We start from the raw sequence: 12695 nt of genomic DNA, 5'->3' as shown, positions 1-12695 counted from the left end.
CCCATATTTAAAAATATTTAAAACTAATCAATAACTGTATAATCAAACCATATCCACACATCAACATATGTTTTGCCACTGTTCTCCATTAGGTGGTTCTTACCAACTCATTTCAAACTTGGACATGCTACCTGTATGACAATTATCCCACATTAATATCAAAGATACTATGCACATTTGATCTTATCTAGCCTATCATAAACTTTGTTTTATATGCATACTTTATGATTATGTATTATTTTAAGTTTTGAGCTTACAATCTTAATTATTCCTCTTTCAAAACATACACAGCGGTCCATGTTGCAGGAACTGGAATTTGCTGCTTAAGAGCTAATCTCAACTACAGTGAACCCCACGAATAGAATCCACGAATCCTTAGAACCCCCCCCTAAAAATGCTTATTATAACTGCCTATCTTGAAAGTTCAAATACCAAATGTACACTTAAAAGTATTATCCTACATCAGATATACCTTAAACTATTATTCTATTACTGTATTTATCATTGAAATTATATTATTAATATCCTTTCAAATTCATCTTAAACATTTTACCATTACAAATACCAGCTGACCAACCCGGCATTGCTAGGGGAAAACTCTGAAAAACTCAAAGAAGCTTCCTTGCACCACCTTGTGCTGACTACCATTTTAATCCAGAAATTACTGTACTGACCTGCCCGAGGTAACTGAATGGCAACTGATAAATTCTCTCTCTCTCCAACCTTCTGTTTCTTAGCCTCTTTCTTCTCCATACCAGCCCCTCTACTCTCCTTCTCACTTCCTCTTCCAACCCCCTTTGGTGCCACTGATTGATGTCTTAGTTTAGCATGTATATAAAAAATCGAAAGTCACATTATTTACCATGTATACCGAAAATTAGGTATGATAAATTCGTAACGTTATTAAGTCAGCGGGTTGAACCAGCAGCATTTTGGCGAAGGCGGCCTACCCCCACCAGTGCCTTTGAAACCCCATTATAAACCATCATAGAGGTCCTCACTATAACCCTGCCGAGTTTCATGCCTGTCGGACCTGCCATTTGGCCGTGATTGAATGACAGATGGACAGACATATTTAACACCCATTATAGTAAGATATACGAACAGCCAATAAACAGAGAGAGAGAGAGAGAGAGAGAGAGAGAGAGAGAGAGAGAGAGAGAGAGAGAGAGAGAGAGAGAGAGAATAACTCCTTATAGTATCAAGAGATTGAAATGAACATCTATAGGTAACACTTCTTCCTCTCTGCCATATGTACAGTGTTCCCCCTAATTGGCCAGGGACCAGACCCTTGCTGCGGATAGCTAGAATCCGCAAATAGTTGAAACCCTTGTAAAAGTGCTTAAAAGTGCCTATTTTGTTAGCTAAAACTCATGAAAACCCCACTAAAAATGTATATATGTATCTGGTTTTTTAATAGTTCTGTCACAAAAAATGCATTTACTGATGAAGAAGAAGAAGGAGAGAGAGAAAATAAAAGAGGAATTTGTGCACATTTTTCATAGAAAAATACTGCAAATAGGCAAATTTTCCTCAAATAGTGGGGATGTATGTTCCAGAAAGAAATCCGCAAATCTGTGAGTCCGCGAATCCGGAGTTCGCCGTATATCATTTTCAATGAGAAGGAGAGGGTCGAACTAAGTATCTATTTGTCAATTAATCAATGAATTTCTAATTCTACCCTTTGGCAGAGTGAGAAAGAATCAGATCAGCGTCACTTTCTGTCAAGTAATGAGACATTTCTGACAGGTCCACCTCCCCCCCCTCTTCTGCTTCACAACTTTAAAGGCAAAAGACTGGGGAAATTCTGTTCTTTATGTTTTAAAACAACTTACTATAGGGATGCATAAATATTGTACTAACAGTGTATACTATTATTATCTAGTCTTACAGATATGTGAAAATCAATACTTACTATGTATTAAGTAAATACTCATTTAGTTATTTATCATACAAAACAGAGAGAGAGAGAGAGAGAGAGAGAGAGAGAGAGAGAGAGAGAGAGAGAGAGAGAGAGAGAGAGAGAGAGAGAGAGAGAGAGAGTTATTATTTTTATTATTTAATACAATTTAATCTTATTTAAACATAATACAGTATTATCCATCTTGATATTTGAAAATTAGTAAATCATTTATTAACCCTCACAGTCCAGGCTAATATACACTAATGCAAAAAAAATGTTAAAAAAATAAAGAAAATAAAAACAATGGAAAGAGGAAGATATATATACTATCATGGTATAAGAAAAAAATTGTAAAAAAATGTTTGTACCTTCCACAGGAAGTTGAAAGTTAAGTCCCTACTCCTGCGGGCCTCTATTCCCTAAGACAGTTGTAAAAATATGCTAATTTTACAAAGTTGGAAGGGTTCTTTCTATTTTCTTTTATTCTATATTGTCAAATTAAAATTACAGCTAAGGCAATATCATAAATGATAGAAATAAAACCGGGAACCAATTCTTTGCATACTTATAAAATATTTACAATGTATCCTTGGATGGGAAGTTGTGACAACATTCTCCCTTACCACCTCAATCAAGACTGAAGGTCTCTCAGTTCCCTCCAACTCTAATATGGTGATCTGAAGCATTGCCAATGGTGATAAATGGAACTAAGGACATTTTTCCCGCAAACCTTTAACATAAATGTATGCTACCTGGACTTTGCCTCAATGCTATGTAAACATATACAGTGGACCCCCCTATTTGCGTTCTCCGGATTCGCAGACTCACACATTGGTGGATTTCTCTTGGGAATGTTTCCCTGCATTATTCGTGTAAAATTCGCATATTCGCTGTATTTTTCTATGAGAAATATCCACAAATTCCTTGTTTTTTTTTTTTTTTTTTTATCAATTTCATCATAAAATTCACTTTTTGTGATAAAACTATTAAAAAAACCAAGTATAAAAATTTTTAGTGGGTTTTTCTTGAGTTTTAAGTAACAAAATAGGCAGTTTTCAGCATTTTTATAGGGATTCCAACTCTTTGCGGATTCTAACTATTCACAGGTGAAAATGGGGGGACCACTGTATACTATGTATGTTATCTGTCCACAAGGGGTTAATCAATATTAATATTTGGAAATTTGCAAACCATTTTCATATCATAAAAATGTATTCAAGTACTCATAAAAATAACATCAAAATAAACTAATTATTATTAAATATTTATTGGCAGAAAAACCTACAAATGAGGAAGTCCCCCTGTGAATTTTTAGATGACTGTGAGTAGGTGAGTCCACAAATCTCGAGAATGCGAATATGGGCGGTTGCCTGTATTGCGTAACAAATCATGCAATATATATTTTCAATCATTTTCATTCCAGTTGATAAAGATAGCTGGATACCAAGGTTCTGGATATATAGGACTTTAATATAGTCGAAAGACAATGAAACTGAAAGTACTTACTTGCTTCTTTCAACTGTATCCAATGGATCACCTAAAAGATCAGGTTGAATGACTTCTTTTGATTTCTTATTTTTCTTTTTCTTCTTTGATAGTTTTGTTGGAACCGCAAGATCATCATCTATCATTGGCTTGATAACAACAGCAACTTTATCTAGGCTTTCAGGGTCTATTGGCAGAGGAGGTACAGGCACTTGGGTTCTACAATAAGTCCAGAGAGGAGAAAGTTAAAGTAATGTAGAATAACTTAATTTAAAGGGTAAAAATTCTTTGGAATAGTGAAGTAGATTGCAATCCTCATGGCTTTCTTTTAGGTCTCCTAAGTACATACAGTATATTTCCGTGTATAAGACGACCTTTAGATAAGACAAGGTAAAAAATCATGGCAAATTTTCATAAAAATATCACATATCTGTAGTATAGGATGACTTATAAATTACAATACCGATATGTTTTTTTGAGAAAAATGGTTATCTGCTCAATTTAAATAGTACAACTATATTACAATAATCATAACTTACCCAAAGAGGGCCAGGGGGTTGCCACTTAAGGATGACAGCAATATTACGCATTAGTAACATCAGTAATGGAACCAATATTTTCTTTGTCAATTTTAAACTTATCACCTAATTTTAACACATGGTTGCATTCTCTTTGTTTCGCAGATTAATCATGAAAAATGAAATAGAGGATATTTTGAAAATATATTTTGGAAAGAAAAGTTTTTTCAAAAACTGCATTTTAGTTTTGGAATGTTTTATGCCGTATATTCTGAGATAATTTCACATTTTTTCATGACAATTCTACCCCTTAGCTATTCAAGAACCACCTATAAAATTACAAAATATATACAGCATTTATTAATTAGTTGAATCGGTGTATAGGCAGTCCCCGGGTTACGATGGGGGTTCCGTCCTTGAGACACGTCGTAAGCCGAAAATCGTCGTAAGCCAGAGCATCATCAAAAATCAAAAGAAAAACTTACTTTTAATGCTTTGGGTGCATTCAAAACTATGTAAACTGCATTCTTATTGCATTTTTCATAAAAAAACCTTCAAATATTGATTATTTTGCATTTTTGGTGTCATATTTCATCTACCAGATCAGCGTTGTAGGCGTCATAACCCTGGAAATAATTTCTGATGAATATTATTGAAAAGCGCCTTAACTTCGAAACGTCATAAGCCGAACCCATCGTAACCCGGGGACTGCCTGCATATGTGTGTGTGTATGTTAACAGACATATGCACACTAACTTTTAAACCAACATTACTATCGTCACTGTCACTATAATTATGTTTCTATGTCACTATTTGATGGAAAAGAACACTCATCATCATCAAAAGCCATTATCACCAAAATTCACAATACAAACAAAGATTTATATAAATTTTCGAACGTTGTAACTTCAGGATATGAAAGCCTCCCTGATCCCAGCCCCTGGGGCTGATGGAAGGTTTACAATTATGCTATTTTATGTTCAAGAGTGAGCTGAATGGCCAGTGAAGGTGTCGGTGTCACTGAAACAGAGCTAAGGGGAGGGACTAAATCTACCTCGATATTTGAAAATAAAGCATCAATCATATCAAAGTCGTCCTTGTGCAGCATGTAAAGCATCGATTTAAGTGACACGCTGCACATTGTGGATTAAATAAAGGTTGTTTTGCTTTTTGTATCCAATTACAGTATTACAATTATCATATTGTTACTGTATTACACAATATAAACATTGTCATGTACATCATTTGCATTTGATTATTATCGATATCTTTACTGCCATTATTTGTTAGAAGAGATATAATTCATAGATACCTTTTATCATAAATTAATTAATTTTAGTTGAAAACGTTCCCATGTTACTTTATTGTATAAGCACGAGATGCAATTTTTCCAGTTCCGAACATCACTTCAGCCTGGTCGTTATTTGCTTTATTCAGCCTCAGCTATAACCTGCAGCTTTAATTTGCCAGTATTATTTCTTGAAATTTCCATTGCATGAGGGATGAACAAAAATGTATTTTATTTTTACTTTGGAAGCCACCATTGAGAACAGGCAAGGTTTAACAACTTGACAATTTTAACGGAGCTCTTGATAAACTCTCAAGAGTTACAGTAAATAACGTCAGCGATCAGCTGTTTCTCGATTCAGTTATTTATGTCAATATGTTTACGATAATCGCTTCATCCAGAATTCTAAAAACCGGAGTTTGTTAGTGGAAGATGGAGGCGTATCATTAGTATTACAGTTGATATGAGAGAGAGAGAGAGAGAGAGAGAGAGAGAGAGAGAGAGAGAGAGAGAGAGAGAGAGAGAGAGAGAGAGACTATTGCCTCGGTTAGGTTGTTACACTCATAGATATCCACTTGCAAAAGTAGAGTAATAGTTGTGTTGAGAATAATAATTTTAATAAAACTTGTTTTACAGTAATCATAATGCATGTATTATCATATTACAATATATGAACAGAGCGTTGATGCATCGCATTAGGTTTTGTTTAGTCTTCATAAAACCAACTGATTACGTTTTACCAATATCATCACTGCCTCTAGTTGCTGAATGGAACTTAATTGAGAGACACATTTCTTTTATAAATTAACAAAGCCAATTCTGTATCATGTTTTTCATACAAACAGTCTAAAAGGGAAAACATAGTTTTGTTTACGTTTCATCGCCATTCTCAAATAACCACTAACAATAACATACAATAATGAACAACAATGATCGTATACAATTATCGTTCATATGACTGAATTGTTCTAAACAGTTACAAACAGCTTTGCATACTGCTCACTTGATCATTGCTGCGCTTTTGTTATAAAAGCATGGGGGAATGTGACAGTAGAGTGTGTTGTTGCTTCGGTGATTTGTATGAGATCAACAACAAAGCTGAAGTTGACTTGCCGGAACCAGACTGGAATTTGTATGATGGTGGCACATGTGATCAATCTTGTGATATGTATAAGAAACTCTTAATGAAAATGAATATTGTTATCCTAAACATTATTACTACTGTAATTACACTACCATTGATATTTCTAAGAGGTTACCGATAGATAAATGTTGCTGTGCACGCAACCATAACTTGATGTTTACATTTTCCTAGCTAGGATCGTATTATATAAAAGTTTGTTTCGTTGATTTAGAAATACTCCTCAAATAGGCTATCTGTTATTTTGATATGCCAATAACAAATAAAGTAAAAATGGTTTTATTACCTTTATCATCAGTTTATTTCATAAAGTGAATCTTTATTTATGTTGGTGGTTAGGCTATAGCACCGAGGTCAAGTCTAGCCTACGGATACACATCTTAGAATTCAAGGTTTGATATTTAGAATTATAGTATAAAAAGACCCCCAATTTTTAGGGGCGAGTTTTAGGATTTAAAAGTCGTCTTATAAAAGGAAATATACAGTGTATGTATTTAGATGACATTTAAAGCAATAATATATCCACAATGTTTCTAGTTTGCATGCAAAATACACTAAAAAGTTATTATACACATTAACAACTATCAAACCATGTATATTTGAATAAATCATCTGGTTTTGATGAATGAATGAAGACAGCAAACAAAGAAAACTGATATAAATGGGTTCAAAAATTAAAAAATCAACAAAATACTCACTTTTTCTCTTCAAAAAACTTACTTTTGTTTTATATTATTTTGACAATCATTAAGAGAACCTTGTGGTTTGGCGAAGGCTGCATTAGCAGGAGTAGTAGTAGTAGTCTGGAAGCAGGATAGTTTACAAAAAAATAAATACTCTAACAATAAATGGAAGTAAAGAATTTTTTTTATTTCCTCACTCGCCAATTTCAATAAAAGATTAAAGAAAAAATTCCATCTTTGTATGCCCATTCTTAAGTCAAATTATGAATTAAGTTTCATCATTATTACAAAGTACTACCATCAATTACAGTGAACCCCCATATTCGCTGAGAATGCGTTCCAGAACCCAACACCAAGCGAATAGCTAAAAACCATGAATACTTAAAAACCATAAAAAAACGCTTAGAAATGACAAATTTTTAAGGGGGGCCTGGCAAAGTGATGATAAAATTCATGGAGCTTCATATGGCAATGGACAATGCATATACAAAATATTTTGTCAAAATTACTCTTACTTTCAAAGTTACAGGGTAATTAATAAAAGTAACTATCAGCCAAAAACATTGATCCGTACAAAAAAATGCAGTATTTCTTGTTATCGTAAATTTTGATAATTATTATCAAACAAATTGTGAGGAATGGCATCTGTAGAGATTCCATGAGTCATAAGATGGGTAGGTATGCTTACACAGCCTTCAGTGTGAGCAAAAACATGAGAGAGACATGTTCGAGTTTCACCTCTGACATTCGCTTGCTTTCAAGTCATTTTCTCATTGTTTTGGCAAGAATTTCATCATGCCAAAGAGGAAAAGACAAGCAAAACATCTCGCTAACATACAGAAGAAGAAAATTTGCTCTAATAAAAGTTCATAAGATCATAATATCGGCGATATTAGCGGAGTTAGTGAAGGAGAGAGAGTGCTGCATAGGAAGGAGCGCTCCGTCTCGCCTGATGCTCAGTGTCCCAGGCTACAATCTTTCAGCAAAAGGATCTTCAATTATGATAAATAACATAGTTTTGGTTTATTAATACCCAAAAAGGTATATTAAATTCATAATAATCGTGATTTATTAACATTATCTTTGTAAAAAGAAGGTACATGTTCAAGTTTCATCTCTGACATTCACTTGCTTTTATGTCTGTTTTTCTTTGTTTCGGCAAGATTCATCATACCAATAAGGAAAGGAAAAGGAAAACATCTCACTAACATACAGAAGAAGAAAATTCGCTCTAATAAAGAGTTCAGAAGATCACAATATCGGCAATATTAGCAGAGTTAGTGAAGGAGAGAGAGAAAGTGTTGTGTAAGGAGTGGCCCGTCTCGCCTGACGCAGTGCCCCAGGCTACAATCTTCGAGCAAAGGGGTCTTCATTTATGATTAAATTGTGATAAATAACATAGGCTTGGTTTAGTAATACTCAAAAAGGAATATAAGATTCATAGTAATCATGATTTGTTAACACTGTCTCTGTAAAAATACAAAGAAAAATTTTGAACACCCTTATCTCAAAACTATACTTATTGACCTTCAAAGTCTATCTTCTCTCTTAGTTTTAAAGCTATACCATTAAAATTTGGCATATAACTTAGAAAGACATAATAGAATAATAAAATGAAGCCCATTTTTCAATTTTTTGTTTCATTTTTTCTGACATTTTTTTTCTTGATTTATAGGATTTATTTTTTTACTATAATGAAAAAATTCATATCTAGCAAAAAAAATTACCTTTAGAAAAAAAAAATTCATTTAATTGGAGGTCTGCATCAGGTCTATACATATGGTAGTAATCCAAGGTCTTAATATCAAGTATCACTGGACGAGACAGAATTTGAAAAATGGTTATTTTCAGGATGAATTGCACAGGCATCACAAAACCGAAGGTCAGAGGCGAAAATCATATACGGTTTGGAGATGTCCCAAGTCACCTTAATAAGTGGTATGAATGTCAAAGTCCTGTCCTTAAAAAATGGCATTAGCTGGCCGGTGCCCTTAATTAATTTGTATATTTCATAGCTAACAAACCTGAGGTCTTAACAGTAGGATAAATCTTCTGGTGCCAGCTGGAAACCAGTTTAAACAATAAAAAATTGTAAATGCATGGAATCTGTGGCATCCGGCATTCAGTACTTAGTTGAGGTGGAAGCAAGTCAAGAGGCTGTGCTTTAATCCAGTGATGCATCAGTCTTTCTTCCAACCCAGGACAAAATGTAAGTGGGGTGGCTAGAGTAGGCCAGTCAATGTTAAGGCCTCAGGTTTGTTAGCTATGAAAAATACCATTAAAATTTGTCATTTGTTCATATGTGAAACAAACATTTGGTCTTAACAGTAGGAGAGACTCACAATTGAAGGGAGTTATGAGAATCCTGAACAGACTGGAGGTTTGGCACACCTGATCATTCTTCTTAAAAATTTTAAATCTAAAGAAGACCTAAGCCTTTGACATACAACCTAATTACTCTGGCTTGTTGCCCTGGAGATCTGTTAGCCAATGACTGCCCTCTACTTCTGTTCTATTTATAGACACGTCGTGATGGTACAAAATTTTAATCCTATCATCAACATGATTATTTGACTGCTGACGACAAAAATAATTTCTTTTTCTAGAAAACAAGAATTTAACCATTTCAACTTTAATAACATAGTGGTATAAAAAAAATCCCACACAGACAACACAGTGACAAGAAAAAACAACCCTCTCCAAGATCAATATGATGAAATGTATTTTATAGTCTTACTTATTAAAATTCTCAAGTTAAATAATATTCGTGAATTTTAATGATAAGTGAGATTATAAAATACATTTCATCATACCAATCTTGGAGAGGGTTCTTTCTTGTCACTATATCATCATCAGTTTGCAGTCATACATTTGATCACGACGACGCACTGAGTGGGATTTTTCATATTAATATTTTATTACAGTTAAAATTATTGTTTTTGAGAAGAAATAATTATACTATAAAGCAAATTATTTAGTAATTTTTGCCATCAGCAGTCAAATAATCATGATCACAGTAATGTTTAAATACAGGCAGTCTCCGGTTATCAGCGGACTCGGTTAATGGCAATCCGGTTTTATGGGGCTTGTCTAGTGCCATAAAAACAGCAATTTATGGCACCATAACAGGCTGAGTTTCGGTTACCGGCACTTTTGCTTATAATCGAGTTATGGCGCCATAACATACCTGACAGAGGCGCCATGACGCAGTTATCGGCACCATTAACCGAATCTTGGAGCCATAAGTGCCGTAGACCACTGAATTTCGGTTAAAGGCGGTTTTTGCTTATCAGCACCTTGCCGAGAACGGAAACCCCCCCCGATAACCGGGGAATGCCTGTATGTATATTTTTGCACTTTTAAAGTGTTTTTGTTAAAAATATGTTAGTGAACATATGGTCTTAATTGTTCCACTATTTTATTACTGATGATGTTAATGATCTGACATTCATTTAACATTATTTTACTATTGATATAAATAATAAAATATATGAAAAATAATTATGATGAAAAACCAGAGAAAATGTTTAAAAATGCTTTCGCTGCAGTAGTGACGTTTGATTATGCCTGACCCCACAGTTCCAAAATCCCAAAAATTTAAAAAACCAAAACATATCTGACCCCACGGATTCTAGATAAATGATTGTGTGCCTTTATATGAATCTTATATCTCGGGGGTCTTGGTCCCTAGTACAAGAGTTGGATAACGTTGAGTTTTGGATAGTGGCCATCCATATGATTACGGGATTACTGGCATTTCAAAAAACTGAAATGATTACAGGTAGTACCCGGTTATTGGCTGGGTTCTGTCTTAATTGAAACTCTGCAACTTATGGCACCAATATCCGATTAATGACTCAGATAACTGGTTAATGGCACGTCTTGTTAGCTTTGGTGCCGATAACCTGAACTCAGCGAGTTTTGGCACAATAAATCGCCAATTCTATGGTGCTAGATAAGCGCCATAAACCCAGCTCACCATTAACTGAGTCTGCTGATAACCAGGGACTGCCTGTACAGGTAACCACACAAAAAATTTTTTTCTTAATATTCCTTTCTGAAATGAGGGAGGTGTCTTGTATTCCCAGGGGTCATTTATGCCAGAAAATATCATAAGTAACCAGAAGATTAATTAATGTGTGTATTTTGTGAAACATACAAAAAATGCCACACAATAAAAAGGAATTCAGGCTCAATGGCCAGAATAAAATAATTATTAAACTGGATTACAAAATATTACAATACTTAATTCACAAACATAATTAAACCAATTACCACAAATAGCTACTAAAACACCAAACTTAACCAAATCTAGACAAGCTATGTATACCTAAAAAGTACTATAAACCACCACAGAAAGCAATAAGGTGAGAAAATACATTTTTATGGTAAAATATGGTATTGTATACACTTACCCAGCAATTATATAGATATTAGTTTTGACGTACAGCAGCCTAATTTGCGGGTAGCACTTCAATTGCTGTGTTAGTATACAATTCTAGTCCCCAACGGCAATACTTGGAACGACTTAACTAACCACTTAATTCTGTTTAACACATAATGTACATCAAATGGAAGGCGGGTAGGGTCCGATCATATAATTACTGGGTAAATATATACAAAACCTTATTATAAAAATATAATTTTTGTATATGAGAATTACCCAGTAATTACATAGCTGATTCCACATTGAAAGAGGGTGAGATCATGGACATATTCTACTCCAAAACATTAAATTATGTAATGAATTTGAAATAGAAAAGTCGCTAGCATTGAAAAAACAACACTTGTTGTTCCTATCAGTTAAGGAGCTATGCAGATGAATACTTCCTCTGGTTGGCACTCATCTTAACTTGTAGTGGTGTGGCATGGCGGTAAAGCCAAGGGTCGCCTGCTACTTAGGGGTAAACTTTGCAATGAGGGGAAAGCTCCTATGGCTAGCAAAGTATGATAGGTGCCTGCCATTGCCCTGGGCGCAGCACCAAAATAAAACCACCAGAAAACACCTACACTGAAATAAAGTCAAGACCCATCCACTGAGTGGTGGGTGCTCCAGGTACACTGTACCCCCAGGCTCTCCAAACTCAACACCTTACTGAAAAGGAGAAGTGATAATAATAGGAGAATATCCTGAGCTTCCTTCTGTGATTCCATGCCTTTCACTAAAAATGGTCTTGGGGTATTGAAATATTTCGACACACTTTAAGCCAACACATATAAAAAATAAAAGAAGCAAAGATTGCTTACAACTCCAGTAGTTCAATAGCAGACTGGGTGTAAAGAGCAAATAACTCCTGAAAACTAAGAAAGTAGAGGCTGTTTTTAAATCCTTAGGTTCATTTCTAATTAGGCCTAAAAACACTCCACAACACTAAGTGTCCCAAACATGAAGTCCATATAAAATGGAAGACACGTTTAGACAGAAGAGACGGGTTCTAGGAGGAACTCTTCTCTTTACACTGGAAACAGAGCTATCAAGGCAGGCTGTCTTCCAACATTCACTCCAATTCAGGGTGAACAACTAGGAGTTGAACACTTTACGAATTAGACAAAAGTATATGGAAGACGAAAAAAAAAAAACATTCTGAATCATCACAGTGGCCTATGGATCATTTGCGATGAAGCAGAAGACATACAGACTTCTGTTGTACTGTAGGGTAAACAGAAACATGGTAAG

The 12695-nt window shown here is 34.6% G+C and overlaps 1 protein-coding gene across 10 annotated transcripts in view; it reads right to left on the bottom strand.

Annotated features, from left to right (window-relative positions):
- LOC135201401 (E3 ubiquitin-protein ligase TTC3-like) overlaps positions 1-12695 on the bottom strand; it is a 409740-nt gene that overhangs the window by 132799 nt on the left and 264246 nt on the right. For all 10 annotated transcript variants that reach the window (XM_064230282.1, XM_064230284.1, XM_064230283.1 and 7 more), the window contains 2 exons: positions 7056-7138; positions 3410-3607 (listed from right to left, as the gene is read on the bottom strand). In XM_064230282.1, the coding sequence (XP_064086352.1) occupies positions 3410-3607; positions 7056-7138 (281 nt within the window). The remainder of the gene's footprint in view (positions 1-3409; positions 3608-7055; positions 7139-12695) is intronic.

This window comes from Macrobrachium nipponense, chromosome 28, assembly GCF_015104395.2.
Source record: "Macrobrachium nipponense isolate FS-2020 chromosome 28, ASM1510439v2, whole genome shotgun sequence".
NCBI classification, from domain to species: domain Eukaryota; kingdom Metazoa; phylum Arthropoda; class Malacostraca; order Decapoda; family Palaemonidae; genus Macrobrachium; species Macrobrachium nipponense.
This window is presented reverse-complemented; position numbering and strand designations above follow the sequence as displayed.